Source organism: Lynx canadensis, chromosome D1 (genome assembly GCF_007474595.2).
Source record: "Lynx canadensis isolate LIC74 chromosome D1, mLynCan4.pri.v2, whole genome shotgun sequence".
Taxonomy (NCBI): Eukaryota; Metazoa; Chordata; class Mammalia; order Carnivora; family Felidae; genus Lynx; species Lynx canadensis.
Window position 1 is genome coordinate 39,046,164 of NC_044312.2, and position 21,966 is coordinate 39,068,129.

Genomic DNA, 21,966 nt, shown 5'->3' on the forward strand with positions numbered 1-21,966 from the left:
CCTCATTGGCTGATTATGAGGATTAAATTAGGTAATACATGGGGGCACCTGGGTGGCTCAGTCAGTTAGGCGTCCGACTTTGGCCCAGGTCATGATCCTGCATTTCGTGGGTTCAAGCCCCACGTCAGGCTCTGTGCTGACATCTCAGAGCCTGGAGGCTGCTTCAGATTCCGTGTCTCCCTCTCTCTCTGCCCCTCCCCTGCTTGCACTCTGTCTCTCTGCCTCCCAAGAAATAAATAAATACTAAAAAAAATATATTTTTTAAATAAATTAGGTAATACATGTCAAGGGCTGGACACACAATAGAAATTCAGGAAAAGAAACCCTTCTTCTTTTCCTCCAGTGATTTGAAATACCAAGGAATTGAAATTGTCTATTAAAATGCAAACCTCCATTCCCCTCACGCTTCTTCTCTGCACCCTCCAAACACCCTTTAAAGTCCTTATCAACTACCACGTTGGCTAGGATGTGCCCCACAAATGGTCCTGAGCTTACTCGCAGGGAAACAACAGACGGCAAAAGGAGAGTGGTCATGACCACAAAAGAGACCGCTACTGCACAGCATCCCCTACAACAGATGACGCTACATTCCACAGTTCTCAATCAGTGCCTGGTGAGTGCACAAACCAATGGCTGAATGTAGCCAGGCTGTCCTTAGCAAAATGCCTGTTTTGCTTGCAGAACACGTAAGGACATTTTTTAAGCCCAAGTTCTGTAGTACTTCCCAAGGTGTGACTTATAAACCAGAGATGTATACATTTAAATTTCTGATGCCCCCCACCTCCAAATTCTAGAGATTCAGGATCTCCAAGGGTGACGTCCTAGAATTCACTCTAATGCCCGGCACACTGAAGTTTGAGGGCCATGAACAATGGTCTCCGACTGGCTCCTTGGGGTCATGGTACTCTCATGGTTCTCCTTCAGAAGCATGCACCACTACATCAGAGCTTAGTATGATAAAGGTAAAGGATGATGGGTGACATATTAGGGGATAAAAGTAAAGCATTATGGGAGCACAATGGAGTGACTTGATTCTGTACAGTAGGCAAAGGGTGGGTTCGGAGAAATCCAAGTGCTGAGAACGAGGACACTACTAACATAGTTATGGACACAGGAAAGGAAAGCACACACTGTCGTGCTTCCCAGCACCTTTCCTTTGAACCTCTTCCTCTTTTCATAAACATAAATGGTCATGCCCCCACCCCCAGATATGATGATCGCCATATTATCGCCAGGCAAGAGGATTTCTTCCAAGCTTTTCTTTCAGTTCTCTGTTTTACGAAGACAATAGTTGTAATTTTTTCCCCTGCTTGTTTCCAAATATAAAATCATGTTCTCGAATAAGCTTTTTCACATGGCACAGGCTTCCTCCAGAGATTCTGACGCTTGCCCTGCCCCCATCCTGCAAACTGTTGGCAGGAGCAAAATAAGGAGACTGTTGGGAGGGCCTCAAGTAGAGGGGCAGAGGAATATTGTGTGCAGACAGGGAGGGGTCAAGGGATGAGCCCCTGCCAGGCCAGACTGACTAAGAACGGAAGAGCGAAGAACAAAGAGGAGGCAGATACACAAGCTGAAGCACCTCTGAAGTTCTGGGAATACCAGGTGCCTTAGAGATGAAGGAACGGCTCCTCGGAGAAACTCAACGTCACATAACAGAACAGGTCATTTGGAAGCCCTGCTCCATTTGAAGCTTACCCAAGGACTCTGCTGATGATGAAAAAATTTCCTTACAAATATTTATTAAGTACCTACTAAGGGCCAGGCTCTGTACTGCCGTCCTACCTGGGCGTTAGGCTCGTTTAGTAAGTTACAGATCTGAGGCCTGTCTGTCTGGATGCTTTTAGCTTCACCACCCATAGTGACACCAGTCTCTTCTTGCCCGTGGCTTTCTCCTGTGCGTATATTAGTGAGTATGCGCTAAACACATAATTTGATCCATATAAAACACAACAAGCATGTCCAGGGAAAATGCACTTACACGAAATAGCTAAGGAGGAAGAATGGAGACAATGGCCTCAAACAAACCTGGGGTCAGATCCTGACTCAGTAGCTAGGAATTCTTTATAAAGAGGCTGGCAAGTAGCAGGTATTTAATGAATAGTAATCATTTTAATTATTAATCGCTACGCTTAGTATAGAAATCTTAGGAGTATGAAAGCTCATACTTTTTGGTTGGTTGGGATTTTTTCCAGGGTTTCTCAGGGGCAGTGCTACTGACATTTTGGACCCAATAAGTCTTTGTTGTTAAGGGCTGTCTTGGGCATTGTAGGGTGTTTCTAGCAGCATCCCTGGCCTCTGCTCTGCAGATGCCAGGAGCAACCACACCTCACCCCAGGTGGTGGCAGCTAATAATGTCTCCACTCATTGCCAAATGTCTCTTGTGGGGTAAAATTGCCCCCAGTTAAGAAACCACTGAATGAGTTGAGTAACTAATGGTGCCCAGTTTTCAGGCTCCCAAGCTTCTAACCGTATCGATCATTCTGTTGAATTGTTGGGGGAATCCAACTTCAGACGAATAGGAAGCAGCCTCAGTTCTGTTCATCCAATGAACATATCATAATATGGCAATTTCTTCCTTTTCCTCTTTTCATGAACAAGAAACTAGTTATGTTTTTCTCTATTTCCAATGATGATGTAGACACATTTGGGATGTTCCTCCCTAAAACTGGAATCACACTGAGTTTCTAAAACGACAGCAACATACAATCACTAGTAAAAACAAGGATTGTGAGAGTAACTAGAGATAACTTAGGTCAGAATGTCTGTCTTCCAGATGGTGCGTAGTCACCATTCTGAAAAGGATGTTTGGGTGTTTTATTCTGCAAACATGTCCTTAGCTCCAAACGACAGTGAGAAGGATGGTCCCTCCACAACCCATACGGCAGTTCCGGTTCTTTTCCTTCTAGAATATGCACTCAAGATGGCATGCCTTTTACTTTAAATGCCAAAGACAGAGAAGTATGGATGCTCTCACCATTCCTAATGGCTTCAGCCATTCTGGGTGGTTCAATTTAGGAGAAAAATATCATTCTACAGCATGAAATCAGACTTGGCGGAAAATTAAAACTCACATGTTTTTTTAAGTTTATTTTTGAGACAGAGAGAGAGAGACAGAGAGAGCATAAGCAGGGGAAGGGCAGAGAGAGAGTGAGAGATTGAGAGAGAATCCCAAGCAGGCTCCTTGCTGTCAGTGCAGAACCTAACACAGGGCTGAATCCCCCGAACGGTGAGATCACGACCTGAGCTGAGATCAAGAGCTGGACGCTCAACCAACTGAGCCACCCAGGTGCCCCTAAAATTCACATCTTACCTGATGAGTTATCCATCCAGAAATCAGAGAGTATTTTGTGTGTGTCTGCGATAAAGCCAGTATCACACTAAGCAGAACAGAGTCTTTAGAAAAGTTGAAGGTAGAAAGGGAAATAATTAGAAATAACTAGAAACAATTAACACCTTAACAGAAGGGCCAACTGAAAGGATTAACTGAAATCGCACTAGCGTTTGACAGAAGGCCAAGCCACTGAGAGCTGCGATGGTGCGTTCGTTCGTTTGTTCATTCAAAACCTATTGTTGATCGCATTGACTAATAAGCCACACTCTGCTAGGTGCGTGAAGGATGCGGTATGGGCTCTGTCCTACTAACACGTATACAAATACATCTGTACTTACACACTGGTCTATGTGTGATGAAGAATGGGAGTGGGGCCCAGTAACAGAGGCTAACGAGGGAGAAGGTGGCTACTGAGAGGGCTGGAAAGGGACGGCATCTCCAAGGTGGTTGCAGAAGAGGCGGGGAGCGCCCCGGCTGGGAAAACAGCACCTGCAAACATTCGGAAGCGGAAGCGGAGAAGAGCTCGGTGAGAGGGAAGGACGGGAAGGAGACAAAGGGAGGAGAGGGCCTGTAGGGACGGGCCCTGGAAGAGTTCCATAGGAATGTCACCAGTCTCCCTCACCCAGTGTCCGCGAAGAGTACCTTGCTCTTCAACCCTTAGGACATAAGGTATGTACGATATGAGTTTCAGCTTAAGTGGGAGAGAGACAAGGAACATCAGAAAATGAACAACTTGGGACAAACAATAAGGAAACAAACAAATGGAAATAACCTGAAAGTGAAATCCACGGTCTGTGTATTTGGTCACAGTATCTGCACGAGAGGTGCCGTCTCTCCAGAGGCTTCGATTGAATCCCGCTGAAAACGGGGACAGACCCAGGATCCTCAGTGCCAGCAGGGCAGTGGTTCTGAACTTTTAGCTGCAGCATAATCACCTGAAGAGCTTGTTAAAACAGACTGCTGGGTCCCACCCCGCATATTCTGATTCAGTAGGTCAGGGTGGGCCCAAGAATTGCATTTCTAACAAGTTCCCAGATGATGCTGATGCTGCTGGTCTGTGGACCACACTTTGAGAGCCACTGGTCTCAGACCTTTGGGGCCCCATGTCTCTATGCACTCCGAATCCCAGCCTAAATGAGGGAACAGGCCTCTTGCCTGTTGTAAAAGAACGATCAAAACCCAGCGTTCTGTCTTGAACTAAAATTACTTGACTTCATGAAAGTTCAGTGTTTCTTCTTTTAATAAGTAGTAATTACAATAGCATCCACCTCAAAGCGTTATGAGAAATCCATGAGTCAGTTGCATGTAAACTGAAAAACTCTCAGCCCCGTGCCTAGCAAGTGGCACATACTCCATAATTCTTAGCTTGTTATTACTAACCCGTCATCCATTTTCTTTCAAAATACGATCATTTGAAGAGGAGATTTCATTTTTGTTGTGCTAGACACACAGTTTCTTTTCGTTTACGTTTCTTGAGCTTGGGAATATTTCATTGGTAGATCCAGGAAATCTTAAGATCCAGGGCATCTTAATTTGAGCCCCCTCTGCCACAATTAGGGAAAATACCTCCAGATTACAGACCAAATGAAAAAAAAAATGGGCTAGAGTCGGTATTTTAGGTAAATTACGAATATTCAGTAAGTATACACACAATGAGTACTGATGAATGGAGTGATCGTAACGTGGATGGGAGGTTGAGGTCAAGGGGTCTGCACTGCTCAGGCTGTATGTGAGGCCATGCGCCTCGCTGCCCTTCAAAGCCAGGTTACAGTGAAACCTTCCGCCACTAGAAAGCACTCAGCAGATGTCGGACAGGATGGCATGGAGAAAGCAGAGACTATTCAGGACAGTACCTTGCGTGGAGAATATTAAGGTACAAACATTTGTATGTGTGAGTCTAAATGTAAAATGTATCCTGATACTGGGTCACAGTAGGAAAAAACGTTGAAAACTCTAGACGACAAAACACAGACCACTAGGTACAAGAGGCAGAAAATCAGGTTTTCGCTCCCTCCAAGGAAGCTGTTAGAATAATGCTTACCACAAAGCAATAGAAACCAGATTTTCTCAGGTGGTGGGACCCCCACACCTATATCACCCCTCCGGCGATGATCTAACACAGGCTGAGTGACGATGCATTATAGAAGGAGGGCCCTGGGTCTTACTCCTGTGTGGACACTAAGATCTGCTGACTCTCCAAAAGGGAATGAGATCGGACCTGAGCTTCTGTTACAAGAGAGAATGGCGAACATCAAAACCTTAACATCCAGACTGCAGACGCCATCCAGCCTCTCTAGGAGAAGGAGTTGCTCTGTGTTGATATATTACACAGACGGAGCACGCATCCAGTCCCTGAAGTTGTTTAGGTTTTCTACTGTAGGATTAATTTCCAAAACATCCTTTTCTAATTGAGGTGATAAAACAACTCAGACATCAGCAATCAGGCCTCATTGATGGAAGCCCCTAAGTGGAGTCCCATGGGGATTGAGTACCTGGTGATAGGAGCTGAGCTGTGTTTTATCACACCTCCTACCAGAGCAAGCTAAAATCCAATGCAAAGAACAGAGTCCCCAGGCGCTGCTCCCACACCTAGAGCTGCCAGATAAAACACGTGACACCAGTCGGATTTGAACCTCAGGAAAGCAGCAGAATTTGTCCAGTATAGTATGCCTCAAATATTGCAGAGGACACGCATATACTTTTAAAATCATATTCTGTTTACCTAAAATTAAATGTTAAGTGGAGATCCTGTATTCTTGTTTGCTAATTCTGACAAATCCCTACCTACCCTGGGTTATGTCTCTGTATCTGTCTTAGAGGATTCTTCAGTCTCTCATTTGGTAAACAGTGCAGATGTCGGCACCAAGGAGGTGATGGTGGTAAAAAGCAATAATGATGCGAAGAATCACAAAAGGAGTGAAATTCACATGAACCTGGTGTTAGCTGAGCCCCACAGAGCCAAACGTAAGAGCCTTTTGAGAGCGGGACAGACTCCATGAGGCATCAGGACACGCACACATTTGCAGAAGGAGTGGATGGGGTTCCAGTCCTACTCTGTAGAGTGTCCACGCTAAACCTCAGGCTGGGATGAGGGAGAAGATTCAGCTTCGTTCATCCGCTGTCTGTTATCCAGCACTCTGGAACGCGATCCCTACAGGAGGAGCGGACTGTGGCTGGCTCCAGTTATTCTAAGGCAGATGTGACGCTGTTCATGCCCGGTACCATTGCTCTAGCAGAGCCTGCTGTGAAGAACGGATCTCTTCCAGGAAGCCTGGTTGGCCTCCCCTCAACCCCCATGACTGAGTCAGATTCCTCTTCCCCGGGGTCCCATGCTCTCCTTGTGTACTTCCCTTTTCCTACTTACCGTAATAATAATAATTACAACCACACACAGAGTGCCGACTATGTGCTAAGTACTTTGCATACACTATCTTATTTAATCCCTCTCAATTAGCCTATGAAGCCGGTGTTTTGCACTCCCATGTCACAGATGAGTAAACCGAGGCCTAGAGAATGTAGATAACCTGCTCAAGCTCCCCAGTCAGTAAGTACCCATGGGCTTGGAGGAGCCCCAACTCCACACTGTGAATTTTCTGTTGATTGGGTTTTCTCCCCCACTTAGATCATCACTTCTTTGAGGGAAGGATTGTGTCATTTCCCCCTCGTGTCCCCAGGCGTAGCCTGCAGTGTGTAGCAAGTTGTAGGCAGTATTATAAACCAGGAAAGCCCGTATGTTTACAGTCAGATAGACCGAGGTGCAAATCACAGTTCTGCCATGGATCTGCCACTGAGAATCAGAAGTCTGGGATCTTTTAGCTTACTCTGGGATTGAAGGCAGTGGGTAAGAACCTTAGCAGTAAACAACAGAGCCGGACTCAAGCTCTGGTTTCTACCACTCACCAGGTGTGATTTGGCAAGTTATTGAACTTGTCTAAGCTTCCGTTCCCTATCTGTTAAAGGAGGGAAATAATAGTACCTGCCTCTCAGGATTGTTTTAAGATGGCCGACAGGGGCGCCTGGGTGGCGCAGCCGGTTAAGCGTCCGACTTAAGCCAGGTCACGATCTCACGGTCCGGGAGTTCGAGCCCCGCGTCAGGCTCTGGGCTGATGGCTCAGAGCCTGGAGCCTGTTTCCGATTCTGTGTCTCCCTCTCTCTCTGCCCCTCGCCCGTTCATGCTCTGTCTCTCTCTGTCCCAAAAATAAATAAACGTTGAAAAAAAAAATTAAAAAAAAAAAAAAAAGATGGCCGACATAAACGTCTTAGCAAGATACCTAATACATGGAAAGCACTCAACAGACATCAGCTCCCTTCAATATAGTGCAGTTTTAAAAAATGTTTACTTATTTTGAGGGAGAAGAGAGAGAGCGTGCAGGCATCAGTGCACATGCAAGTGGGGGAAGGGCAGAGAGAGAATCCCAAGCAGGCTGCACTCTATCCACACAGAGCCCCATGCGGGACTCGATCTCATGAACCGTGAGATCAGGGCCTGATCATGAGTCGATACCTAACTGACTGAGTCACTGAGTCAGGAGCCCCTATTATAGTGCATTTAAAGCTGCCATTTGAACCGGAGTAAATAAATTTTGGTTAACCCCTAGCATAAGTGTTGCACGTTTTAGATATAGTTTTTATTTAGGAGATCCGAACTTGGGAAAAACAAACCCCATCGTGTAAATAATTTGGGGGAGACTTATTTTTAAAGAATTCATCAAAGGAGAGTTTAGTCTTTTTAGTATGTACACAACACTAGAAGACTTCCCAGAAAAAGAAAGAAATATCCATGAGAAGGTCACACTGGGAGTGTGGAATCCGGGCTACCATGTTCCGTTGTGTGAGCTGTTCACTGCACAAGGGTGCCAGGCTGAGGGAGTGAATGAGGCAGAGGTGGAGGGCTGAAATCCAGCTTGCACTCTGCCCACTAAATTGGGAATACTGGCTCTGCTCTTCACCTACTTGGAGGGGTTAGTTTTTTCTAATTTGCTCAAAGGCGCTGTTTGAGCTTGTGGTGGCTTTACCTTATACTTTTGTGGTTGATTGTTTTCCCTTTTATCTTCTTTCACTGTCACTAGATGAGCAGAATAAGAGAGGAGAAACAGAATGGAGTTCAGAAGGAAGATATACCTGAAAGTGATGAGGGAAATGGGGGTACGGCAGAGGCAGCAAAAAAGAGCAACACTTATTAAATCCCGGTCATTTGTCAGGCGCTGCCCTAAGTGTTTTAGATGTGCTAACTCATTTGATCTTGTTATATTCCTATACGACCAGGAGAACCACTGGAGTGAAGGAAGCAGGTGGTCACATGAGGTTAACCCACACAAGGGTCCCACAGGACAAAAAATCACCTGGAATACTCCTTAGTCCATAGCAAATGTTTGGAATCTGGAATCCCTCTTTTGAGAGTGGGGGGAAAATGGCTCTTAGAGCCAAAAGGGAAATATTTTTTTGCTAAGGAGATAGCCTCAAGTTCTCTGGCTGGACACCCACAAAAGCTACAATAATGGACTTTTCTTTTTGGTCAAGAGCCAACGAACAGTGTGAGAGACAGAAACACAAATGCCCTGGCAGGTTACAAATCTCAGCAGTAGACTTTCATCATTCAGCTCCCCTCCAACCCCAAACTTTCTGTAGCGTTCATTTCAGACCAGGTTCTGCACCCACAGGTCCTTCCCTCTTCTCCTAAAAACCTGAAGTTTCCATCAGGTGTTTACTGTTAAACAGTGACCTGAAAGCAGCTATAGTGTCCACGGTTCCCCAACCTCTGAGTTTGAAAATAAATCTTGCTACCAGGTGGTCAGTGATCTTGCCAACTCTGGATTTGGGGGTACAGAGGTCACAGAGAGAGACAAATTAAGCAGAGATAAATACACATGCATATTTGACATGAAACTAACCGCACATGTGTGCCATGACGAACGTCCATAACTAGCAAGCCTTTAAGGAGTGTGTTTCCGCAGGCAGCAGCTAGGGACAGCAACATCGCCCCTGAACATCTGTTTCCCCCATTTTGCCAAAGAGCACTCCTTTTTTTTTTTTATCCTTTTTTATAATCTGACCTGTTCCATTCTCTGGCAGAGGGCCCTATGAAGGCAAGCACTGCTTTTTCTGTCCATATTCCAACTTAAGATGGGAAAAGGAAGGAGGGAACAAGAGAAGGAAGGGGGAAGAGACAGACATAGGGAAACGGGTAGAGATGAGGCTGGGGAGAGAGAGAGACAGAGAGTGAGAAGGGAGAAAGGAGGAAGGGGGCAGGAGGAACACAGAAAGAGAGCACACAAGGGACACCAAATCATTTTAATGTGCCTGAGCCCTGAGCAAACCTGATTTGAGAAAAACACAAACAAAAAGAACATACTCCAGAACGATCACCCAGTAGGAACGTGACCCAGAAATCATAACCACAGGATTCCTGAACAGACCAAGCTGGTTATTTACACTCTCTAGACTCCAGGAGCACTTAACAAGTGATGAAATATCATTGCTTATAAGTAGTCAGGTTATGTTTAATATTCAGGAATAAGTGAACACAGGCCTATATATTTCTAGTAAAAACATCTTGCTGGCAAGGAAAATGCCTTTTCCATATTCTTGTGGTGTGTGTGTGTGTGTGTGTTCTATCCCCTTATTCTAGATCTCCTTCCTTGCCCTTTCTTCTGTTTAGCCAAGGTAGATAACCATTTATCCCCCAGAATTTATTGTCATTTTCCCTTTCCTGCTCCCTCTCTCTCCGAACTAGAACACCCTGAGGTAAAGCTTCATCTCCCTGGCAAAGCACAGTATCGTTTCGCAAACGAACATCAGGAACATGGTGATGAATTTTCTACTTGAGCCTGAGTCCACCTGTCTTTAGTTCCATTTTCAGATTCCTCTCCAAGCTCCTACTGTCCTGCTCCAAATCCTGCGGCTGCAAAGGTCTAATTTCCTTTCGAAATAGCGTGAGCACCATCGGGAAACCATAAGAGGTTTCCTGTCCCAGGGACGCTAGGCTGTAATACAGAGCAGGAAGAGCAGGAAGCGAATGAAGGGAGCTAGGAGGTGTTTTTCTGGTTGTTGCTTCAGATCCTATTATGGAAAATTCCTTTGGAGCATACTGATCGTTATTTGTTGGTCTAAAACAAACATATACATATATATATATAGTCTATATATTATGTATATGTATACGTGTGTGTGTATATGGTATGTATATGGTTAAGAGCACCTACCATTCATGCATTTATTCAACAAATATGCATGCAACAGCCAAATACTGTATTGCCAAGCCCGGTGCTGGTTACTTTTACATAATTTATTGTATTACACCTGCAACCAAATTCCCCTGGGAGGAGGGCAACTTGTGTAGTCTCCTCCCCAGGAAACTGACATTGGCTCTGGAGCCAAAGATGATCTTTTCAGTCTAAGGTTTGCCTCTAACTAGTTGTGTGATTTGGGGAAGATAATTTAACCAGTGAGAGCCTCTGTTTCCTCCTCCGTAATGTGAAAATAATTCCTTCTGCTCGTGGAGTTGTTCTGAGGAGGAAATGAGCTGATATCCCCAACCAGATCAATCATGGAAGACACTGAGTTGCCCAGATTTAGGGCACTACACTGCTGACGAATCTTCCGTGGCCGTTGTCTGGGAGCCAGGAGGCCTGACCACACCCTGCGGCAGGGTGAGGTTTCCTGTGAAGGGAATTGAATTTCCCAATGTCAGTCATCCTGAGAAAGCTAAATGAGGGTGAGCACTCCCTCCCTCTCAGCAGCTATGTTTGGGGTTTGGGTAGAAGGAAGGCCGGACTGGATAGGATTCCAAGGGTCAGAGATCTGGGCCGGATGCCAGGCTGGGGTGAATCGCCCTGGCTGTTTTGGAGGCCAGCCAGAGTGGGGCAGGTAGCCAACCTGATGCCAGCCCCTTGATGGGTCTGGGTTTGTACAGTAATGAGAAGGACCCAGGCCCACTCGGAGGCTAAAACGGCATAGAGAAGCGTGGTACCCTCATCCCCCCAGGCAACAGAGGGTAGGGATGCTGGGAAACCAACCAGGCTTGCAGCAAGTGAATGCCAAGCCTCCAGGTTCTGGTATGAGCAGGAGACAAGGGCAGCAGCAGCCATGGCCAGCGTCGTGTGGCCACCGGTTTCCGAGGACACAGAGCAGACATCATGGTGTCCACTGGCCTCAGTGAGGTGTATCTGAATTCTAGATCCCCTGGCAAAAGGCTAGAGCCACCAGAACGGACTCGGGCTGCAAATAAGCACTCCTGAGAATTCCTGGACATAAACTGGAGGGTAGCTTTAGAGAAAGACTTAATCTGTGTATAATATGGACAGTCAAATCCTCAGAAGTCTTTATATTTGAGGGTATCAATGTGCGTGAATGACTCAAACTCCAAGCTGGGAAGCTGGGTAGACAGTTTGTGTATGTAAAGCACCCATCACAGTAGGTGAATAATCAGCCCAACATCTTTCTTGGTTTTCACCCCCATATAACGGGAAGGAAGAAACTTTGGATGCAGGAGACATTTGACTTGGAACAGATTTGCTCCCAACTTTCGAGTCTTGCCGTATCCTCCTCACATAGGGTGGGGGAGGGGGGATGAGTGGCAGTGTTATTTGGTTCATATGCCAAAAATGAAATCTTTCAGAAGGTTCTGACCACGCTCGAAGGTATCAGAGCAATTGCCTAGGGACGTGAAAACAGTAAACATTTAAGGACGGCTGCTACATTTGAGCGTCAGTCCTACAACGCATTTACCTCCCACCCCCATGGTCGGAGCACGTCCTATTAGCACCCCCATCGTGTCAGCCAGGGTGCGAGCAGGAAATGGATGGTGTGCCCAGATGGTGCCAGAAGAGAGTCTGACGAAGGCACCGCTGATTCAAGTGTGCGGAGCAGGGTTAAGGGAAAACTGGTGAGGAAGCCCCCTAGAGGTAAAGTGGGGAACTGCTGCCACCCTGGGTCAGAAGAGAGGACTCCAGAATCCAGCATGATGTGATGCTACAAGAGAGGGGGACTCTGGAGGAGCTGTGGCCTGGACCAGCACAGCCTGCCAGGAAGGGAATAAGTGCCCTGGCTCTTTTTCTTTCCACCCACCCCTATCCTGCCGAATCCAACTGGATATATTCCAGACGATATATTCCGAAAGGCACACAGCAGAGTGGCAAAGATGGTATTGGGTCTGGCAGAGCATCAGAAAATAGATGACACAGGATTTTAGAGACTAGGAAATGAAGCTATAGATTAAGTAATTTGCTCAAGGTCAGGAAGAAAGTAAAATTTAAACCCACACAGTACGACTCAAAGTACATGTTCTTAACCACTAACGCATGCTTCCTATAATTCATTTAAAAGATTACTAATTATCCAGCACCTCTTTCTGTCTGCCCCCTACCCAATCATTCTGCTGTTGATGGACTCCACCTTACGCCCACCCAAATTTCCCAGCCTCCTTAGAGCTAGGTATGGCCATGGGACTAAAGCTCAGGCCAAAGGAACGTAGGTGAAATGATGTGTGCAGCTTTCAGGCTGTGCCTTCCGTTTCCTTTCTGTCTTCCCAATGGGCCGGAATGTGGATGTGATGGTGGGGCCCGAAGCAGCCACCCTGAACTGCGTGGAAGCAATATTTCAGGATGTCGGAGCACAGAGAAGCCACCATAACAGTACCTGCCTATGTTCTAAGTGAAAAAGAAACTAACTTGTTTCTTATTTAAGTCACTGTCCTTTTAGCTTTTGTTATAGCAGCCAAACCAGGATCCTAAATAATACAAAGACCCGGCACCTACGTGGCCAGGATATGGCTCAGCCATCGTGGCTGAAGCAATATGACTGGCAGAGACTGCTGATGATCCCAGTGTAAGTGTTCTCTCCTTCTTGGAATATTACTAGACTCCACTGCCTAGCCTCCTTCCTTCTAGGTGAGGCTACGGGCCCAGTTCTCACCTTGGGAATACAAAAAGTGAGTATGTTACCTCCAGGTGGAGACAAGTCAACATGACTGTAACACAAACAAGAAACACTGCCTTTATCATGTTAAGCCACTGACGTGTGTGTTTGTTACAGCAGTTAGCCCATCCTGACTAATTTTATACTGAACAAGCTGCTGTACTCTGACAGACAGAAATACTATATTATCCAGAGCTGTGAACTCATCTCCTATTTTAGGAAGGAAAGGGAGGAGGCTGGTAAACATTTAAGTTATCATTTTAAAGACGTTACACAAATGTCATCATTTATTCTAATAGAGCCCATACATCCTGCTTGAATGAGGAGAATAAGAATTGCACAAGGAAAACTCCTTCTCATGGTATATCAGCCCTCAGCAGCATGGCTCCCAAGAATGGTATTTTCTTTTTTTATACATAATTTTTTTTAATTTACTTATTTTGAGAGAGAGAGAGAGAGAGAGAGAGAATCCCAAGCAGGCCCTGTGCTTTCAGCCCAGAGCCCAAAGTGGGCCTCGATCCCATGAACTGTGAGATCATAACCTGAGCCAAAATCAAGAGTCGGTCACTTAACCGACTAAGCTACCCAGGTACCCTCCAAGAATGCCATCTTCAAGGGCACTCCTTTAGGGACTCAGAGGAAAGTTCGCAGGGTCTGAGCACAGACAGCAACAACTGAGCTCAATGAGGCACGCCAGAGGGTCAAGCAATCCCAAAGGGCAGCACATCAGGAAAAGTGAAGGGAACGTGGGATCTGTCTGCTTTTGGGTGGTAGGAGGGGACTTCCCCCCACTCTTTATAATGTCCAAATTTCCTAAAATAAACAGGTGTTACGTTTATACTAAAAAATGTTTTTAAAACTTCAATTTTTAAGAAAGGTAGAAAATAAACTGGATAAGCCTAACGAATGAACAAAGGAGAGAGATCTAGGCACAGGTCAAAGGATTCAGTCCCCAAGGCATGGTGATAACAAGCAGAGGATCCAATCTTAGAGATAGGTATCTGAAAAGACACAGTATCCCAGGGTCCACCATCACTCACTCGTTCAACAAGCATTTACTGATGCCAGGCTCTGTGCTGGCTGCTAGATTTACAGAGAATGAGGTGGCCGCCATCTGGGCCAGTAACTCACAACCTGGCTACACACTGGAATCACTGGAAATGTGATTTTTAAAAAGCACACTGCCGCCTGGGGCCACATTCTAGAAATTCTGATGTCCTTGGTCAGGGTGAAGGCTTGGTTTCAGGACTTTCGTTTTTATTAAGTTCTTAAAATTTATTTTGAGAGAGAGAGAGGGGGGGAGAGCATGGGCAGGGGAGGGGCAGAGAGAGGGAGAGAGAGAATACCAAGCGGGACCCCTATGCGGGGCTCAAACACACAAACCGTGAGATCACGACCCGAGCAGAAATCAAGAGTTGGACGCTTAACCGTCTGAGTCACCCAGGCACCCCGATTTCAGGACTTTTAACAGCAACCCTGATTCTGATGTGCAGGGTTGAGAACCACTAGGACGACAGGACACTTAGGCTTAGTGTTGAACGAAGGGTAGGAGCCAGCCAGGAAGCAAAGGAGGAAAGGAGGGAGGGCACGTAGGCACGGGGAACAGGGCTGAATTTAGAGGACTGCCGCATGGCTCAAATACAACTACAAAGTTATAGTGGGTGGGGGTGATGCAGATCATGGAGGTCTTCCCATGCCTAAGCAAACATCTATCCTCCAAGTAGTAGGGAGTCAGTAAAAGTTACTAGACAGGGGCAGACATGGTCACATCTGGGTTTAGAGAGCTATCACTTCTGCCTAGGGATGGGACTATAGAAAGGCTATGAAGAGGTGTGGGCTTTGCCTCCTTAGGAAATGGAACCACGGGGGCGCCTGGGTGGCTCAGTCGGTTAAGTGTCCAACTCTGGGTTCCGGCTCAGGTCATGATCTCAAGGTTCATGAGTTTGAGCCCCACATCAGGCTCACTGTAATGACAGTGCAGAGCCTGCTTGGGTTTCTCTCTCTCCCTCTCTCTCTCTGCCCCTCCCCTGTTCATTCTCTCTCTCTCTCTCTCAAAATAAATAAACTTTTAAAAAATCCTAAAAAGAAAGAAAGAAAGAAAGAAAGAAAGAAAGAAAGAAAGAAAAAAGAAAATGGCACCACCAGAGAGAGAGGGCTTATTTCTGGATTCTTCATCACAGGCAGCCTTCAATACAACATTCATCTAGAGATAAGACTCTTATTTCTACTGTCTTTTCAAAACCTCCTTTTTTTGTAACTTAATTTCATGACATGATCTTGCTGCAACACTGAGGATAAAATGCTAAGAGCCAGTGCAGTGCACTTGGAGACTCAGATGAAAATTTGGAAGTGAAACAGACTACCAATCGTGCCACAAGAAAGCAATGGGACTGTCACCAAAGATCTCAGATGGAAAACCATTCCATGTGCTACTGCAGGGACAAATCACTAAATAACTCAATTGACCGGATCAGCATCCCTGACCATCTGTTTTTGGAGACTGGGTAAGTTGCAGAGAAATTTCTAGAAATAAAAATGGTATCGGTTAATAGGTGGGACAATTGACAAGAGCCATTCCATCCTTCACGCACAGGAAATAAGTACCTTTCAAATGAATAATAGTAACAGCGAGCACTCCCTGAAGACTTGAGTATACAACTCAGGTACTAGGGCTTTCCATACACCATCTACGACATCCATGCAAGGTCTCCAGTTGGGCCAAGGAGATAACCAAGGCTCCGAGCGGTTCAGCCACCTTCCCAAAGTCACAAGTAAATGCAATGATAGAATTCAAACGAACTTTTTATGACTTCCCTCTACCTCTTCTTCAGGTCCCTCATCTGCTGGCCAGGGGCTGAATCTGTGCTCATCTGTGTTCCAGAAAGAATGGCTTCTTGACAAGCTCATCAACTGCCGTAAGAGGCATTTTTCCCACTGTGTGTCTAAGAAAAGCACCAAAAACTATCATGACTCTTTCCAAGGGAGAAATGCCAGCTTCGTCTTTGATCTGAGCAGCAAGGAAGCAACGCAGTCCCATCCAGTGAGCTGCTCTGACAGGGAGAGAATAACCCTTTGGAGACACCATGCACGCAAACAGTATGGCCCATGAATATCAATAATAAACACCCATAGCTGTGTACTTCCTTTGGCTCAAGGCTCCTCGCAGCATCTCAGGATACTGGAGCTGGATGACACCTTAGGGGTCACCTGCCACAACCCCAGCTTTCCAAAGATGAGAAAATAGGCTAGTTAACATATTTATCAAGAACCCTGGTCTCAGGCTCTCAGACTTGTGTTTTCTATTCTCAGTCACCCTGCAATCTCAGAGCCCAGGAGGAAACCCCATGGCTCCTATATCTCCTCATGAGAAATTGGGCTTTTCTCCCAGGGAAGGTGAAGAGAAATAAGGTTGCTTCCTTATCCTCTACCGCTAATTTGAAGGGCTCCCCCTACGTATCAGTGCCTCGGCACTGAGGGCAGTCCAGTATGCTGCTGCCGGAAGTAGATATGGAGACGAAAGAGGGTCAAACACCTGGGCCCTTTCTGGTGCCTAAATCATTCCGTGACTGCAAACAATTTAGTAGGTATACAGGCGGTTTCTCAGAGCAAGGAATGCTCAGCCCATATAGAATGCTTATGCTGATCTATAATTTAAGAGAACCAAATAGCTTCTGTCACACTGTGGAGTGCCAGGGCTGGTGTCATTAATACACAATTACACACGAGCAGAGCCCTTCACCACATATCCGCCCTCTTAATAAATCACTTCATGCAAACCTGTGGTGTAGATGTCATTTTCATTCCATAAAAGGATTCACTATAGTGAGCCTTTAAAAGCTAGTTTTGTTTATGCATTTAATCTGTGATTCCATTTACAGAGATAATGATGGCCCCGCAACTTGTCAGACACACACCTTCTGAATAAAACAAGGCACTCTCCCCTGTCTCGGAATGCCATCCTCCATGCAGACCTATTTTGGGTGCATGAGAGTCATCGCTGAGGTGGAGTTTTATTTCAGGTGGAGTGGGATTTGGTAAGGACCAAAAGAAAGAAAAGGGAACCCATCGCTGAGCCACCAAAGTGAGACTGGGTGGCAGGAATATTGAGAGGGATCCTGACAATGCAAATTTCCTTCTCTCCGCACAAGGAAGTCTGTCTGTGACAGGAGGGTCGCAGTTCACCCACCACAAGTCTACACTTACAGGTTCAGGCACAGGAGGACGAAATGCCCCCGGTTCCCAGACACCTACAGGGAGGGGCACAGCTCCCAGGTGATGACTAGACAGCCCTTGGGGGCGCTCAACTCAATTCAGTAATGGACTACTCTCACGAGGTCCTAATCGGGCAAGGTCCTCGGTTGGGCAGAGACAGCCACCAATGTGTCCTTCCAGGTGGGATGAGTCCAGCTGCTTCCAGAGGCCCCAGGTCGGGAAGTTTGATGAGCCTCGCTCCTCGCCACCGCCCCCCCCCCCCATGCCACATCTGACACTTCCCCTGTCACCCCCAAGCACCCCTGGGGGGTGCCTCCTGACCCTATCCCTCCTCCCCTCCAGCTGATTCAGTCCTGGCACCCCCAGACTCTCCGTTCTTGGGCGGAATTCTGAGAAGAGGCAAAGGGCTAGACTCACCTAACTCCTCCGGGCTGTAGGGCTCGGGAGAGGCTTCCACAAACTCACTGTCTGGAGTAAGAGAAAAAAAAAAAAAAAAAAAAAAAAAAAAAAACAGAAAACAAAAACAGAATCGCAATCACTCAGGGCAAATCGATCAAGCATCTGCTACCGCGCAGGTCCCCTAGAAAAGCGCGGGTTTCTCTCTCGCAGAGATCGGAGTCCGTAAACCCGGGGGCCAGGCGGGGTTCGGGACACCGGATCCAAAGGGGGTAAGAAATTGCCAAAGAAACTTGCCGGGCCAATTCGGACCGGGGACCGCGCGCCTCCCAGGCTCGGGCAGGTGCGCGCCAACTTTCCGCGGGTGCGACCCCGCGGATCCCCGGGCCCGGCGCGCCGGGCCGCGACCTCATCCTGTCGCCCTCAGCCCGCTAGGCGCATTGCTGCGTCCCCCCGGGCTCGAGTCGACGCCCCGGCGCCGAGAAGCCCCAAAGTTTCGCGGCGGGTACCGGAGGCCCGCGGGCGCGCGGCGGTGGCTGCGGCGAGCTCCCCGCGCCCACCAGGCCGGGCGCCCCGCGCGCATCCCCGCCGCCCGTTGCTAGGCGACCGTGGCCGTCACGCTCGGCAGCGGCGCGCGCGCTGCCTCCCAACTCCCTGTTGGAGGGTGTCCTCCCCCGCCCCCACCCCTTTGGCCGTTTATTAAAAACTGGAGCATAACCAGTTCTAAAACGATCCCTGCCTTCTTGTATTACGTCTGCCCTACCCCGATGCTTGGGAAATCGTTTGTTCCGTGCTTCTCACGAGGAGATGCCGGATTTTCAGAGCTTGAATATGTCCTGCACCAGGGGAGAAGTAGCTTCGTGTGCCCCCAACCCCTCCTTCCTTTTGAACAGGAATTCTAACTGCAGTTCAAACAATATTTCCTCCCCTTAAGAGACCACCTGGTTCGAACGGTGAAGGTTAGTAGGTCTCCATTTCACAGGTAGTGAGACTGAGCCTCCGAAGTTAAGTAACTTAGGGATGACTGCACAGCACTGTGAGGTGTGTGTGTGTGTGTGTGACCGTCTAAGGAGAGCAGAGGAGAGCTGCTTCTACATAAAAAGTTGAGTGGTTTCAAATACAGAATGTAGATTCAGAAGTTATGGTCTCAGAGTCCATGTTGTAGGTCCTAAAGCAATTCATGTTAGATTGCAGGAACTTCCCTCTCCGTGTCACTGGCCTGAATAACTTGGGCAGATGCATTTTGTATTTCCCCCCAGGACTTCCTGACTGCTCTGCCTGGGAGGGCCCTGGGCTTTGGGGATGTGCTCCAGAGAGCCAGCCCGCACGGATGCCAGAAGGAGTTAAGAGGAAAGAAGGAGAAAACTGAGAAAATGGTTGTCCCTTCTCCTGTCCCCGGCCTTGGAGACTGACAGTGGGAGTCCGCAGTCTGGGCAACCTCCTGGGAGCCGTCTACAGTCTCAGAGCAACCAGATCACCAGCTGCAGCAGCTGGAGGGCCCCTGGATCTGTGCCAGTGTGCTCTAATTCTATAAACACTCAGCCATCTCTGGGTTTTCCACTGTCAGCTTTTGGTTTACAAATTACCTGGGAGGACGGAAAGAAGCCACTGTGGCCAGCATTGCTTACGCAGGAATGCTGGAGCAGCTGGGTGGGGCTTCATCCATAAGCGGCCTGGCCTGTCTCTCTGTCCTCCTCTTTTCCCCCCACTCCTGACAACGGGAGCTCCCAAGTGCATGAAGGGAACATGCTTGGGTGAATGTTTGCATGTGTCACTCCAACCCCTCCCACTTCCTAGAATCCCCCCCATCTGCCCTCAGGAATTCATGGCTCATCACCACCGCTCCTACTTATTGCAGCCATCTATAGACCCTTGGGTTATTCCAACTCATTCCTCGAAGATGTGGGTACTTGGATCACTGTCACTTTCCCCAATACCATTCCTGTTATAATTCTGATTTCTGAATCTACACAGTGGATTCTTCTTGTCCTCTGGTCTCTCAGCTCTTCAGCATCCTCTCCTTTCCTTGACCTCGTCCAACTCTCCAGGCTCCCTGCTCTCACAATGACATCATCCATTTCGATGTCAAACATTCTACCCTCCACCCACCACCTCCTACTTTTCCAGTCTACTCTGTTATCTTAATCCAATGGCTCTCTGACCTTAGCAGCACCTATGATTTGCTTATCTCATGACATCTCTTCCCCCTTTATCCACCTTAGTTTCCAGGTACATTATTATCTTTTCTTTCCTTCATACACCTTCAGATTCAACTCCCCCCACCCCCTCCTCTCCATACTACTTACCTGGAAAAACCACAACCCCGATAAATATGAATTCTCCACTTTCTTTCTATCAGCACCTGGCTAAACATGGTTGGGAGAAGCACGGCATCATGCTTCCTGGCCTTATTTTCAGTTCGTGATCGCCGATCTCAAGTGGACCTTAGGATAGCCCAGCAATCACTCTCCGTTCGCCTACGTTTCTTCCCCTTCTCCTCTCCCGTTACCTTGGGTGCACCATCCCTTCTCCATCTAAGGCCACTTCTTCCATTGTGGATCAGATCCTGTCCCTTCTCATGTGGCTTTTCCCCCTTTCTACCTAAACTACTGTTTTCCTCTGTCCTAGATGATTCCCATTGGAATACAGACATCCTACTATATTCACTCTTCCCTGACACCACCTCTCTCCCCATCTCCCGCCAGTTCTCAGCTGCCCTTTACAACGAAATTCATCAAAAGAATTGTCTACACTCATTGTGTCCACTTCTTCCTTTTGTTTTTGAAGGCAAACAAACTTCTGTTCATCACTCTTCCAAAGTAGCTCTTGCCGTGGTCAAGACTGGCTTTGCTATTGCCAATTCCAATGGTTCTAATAGCAACTGTTGATCCACCGATCCCGTGTGTGGATGGACTCGTGTAGACTGTCTGCGGGATTAGTCTCCTCCCTCTCCTCATCTTATTGAGAAGCAATTAGTCTTTGTGTTGTAAGGGAGGCCATCTATGAGTGCTTTGGGGTCCGCCAGACCTTGGTTCTAATATCTGTTCTGCTACTAATTAGTAGTTTCATTTCTGCAAGCTTCAGTTCCTTTAAAAATGGAGAAAATAATCATACTTAACTCATAAGGTTGTGTTCAGAGTGCAGTAAACTAATGCACGTAGACCCCCCCCCCCCCCAGAAGAGAGACTGTCACATTGTGAAAATCAGGTAAAATTAGTTATTACGGGATGGCCAGTTCCTTTACAGCTGAGAAAAAAATGGGCTCTTTTCTTTCTTTTAACAACTTTGAGTTACTGAAAGGAGTCACCAGCCACAGAATATGCTTCAAATTAAGGGCAATGTCACATTGCCCTGACTTTTGGTTGTGTTCTAAAAGAATTGGCTTGGAGATTGGTTACATGGAGTTGGGAGAAGGTTTTCCCCATGGGAAGAGCAATACAAATGTCCTACTTGACGACTGGGTTCTGGAGCCTGCCAGATTGTTCTAACTCACAATGGTATCCCTTCAATTTGTACCTATAAATGGATGCCTTGTAAGCCAAAACATTTCCTTATAGCACTTCAGTTGTTTGAATTTCTTAATCACCCGAAGGTTAATGAGAAAATATTTTTCTTACTTCATCATTTGCTGTTGAAAACAATTAAATATATGATTCCAATTTCCTATCTTAGGAAGCAGAGAAGAACAAACAATAGTATTTCCTGCTCACCAAACAAACATTTATGGGGAATTTACCATACTTCCAGGACTGTGCTAAGCACTGCAGACACAAAGGTGGTCAGGACAGACTCCTGCCCTCCGGTCACTTACTGTCTAATAAGGGATTCCGTGACAGAGGATCTTACTGAACCTCAGGCAGTGTCCAACGTGCCTACCTAGGCTTGACCTTTACAGGCCTCTTATAAAGAAATGGTGCTGCTGGAGGGCCACTGACCTATAAAGGACAGTGCACAAGCTTATCAGTTGGAAGTTGAGCTCTGTCCATTTTTAGAAGGCACTCTCAAGATGATACTAAACCTCTCAGCACCTGGGTTTCCTGACAGTAGCAAAGTAGGTAAAGTATGAGACAGACCGCACAGTGTGCCTGGCACAGTGGATGCTTAGTAAGTGT

At 47.0% G+C, this 21,966-nt stretch overlaps 1 protein-coding gene across 2 annotated transcripts in view; it reads right to left on the reverse strand.

Annotated features, from left to right (window-relative positions):
• The window catches only part of AMOTL1 (angiomotin like 1), a 132,787-nt gene that overhangs the window by 103,229 nt on the left and 7,592 nt on the right, over window positions 1-21,966 (reverse strand). The window contains exon 2 of one of the 2 annotated variants that reach the window (XM_030332785.1): window positions 17,876-17,926. In XM_030332785.1, the coding sequence (XP_030188645.1) occupies window positions 17,876-17,926 (51 nt within the window). Of the gene's footprint in view, window positions 1-17,875; window positions 17,981-21,966 lie in introns of those variants that run through there. The other variant, XM_032595047.1, reaches the window with a different exon arrangement.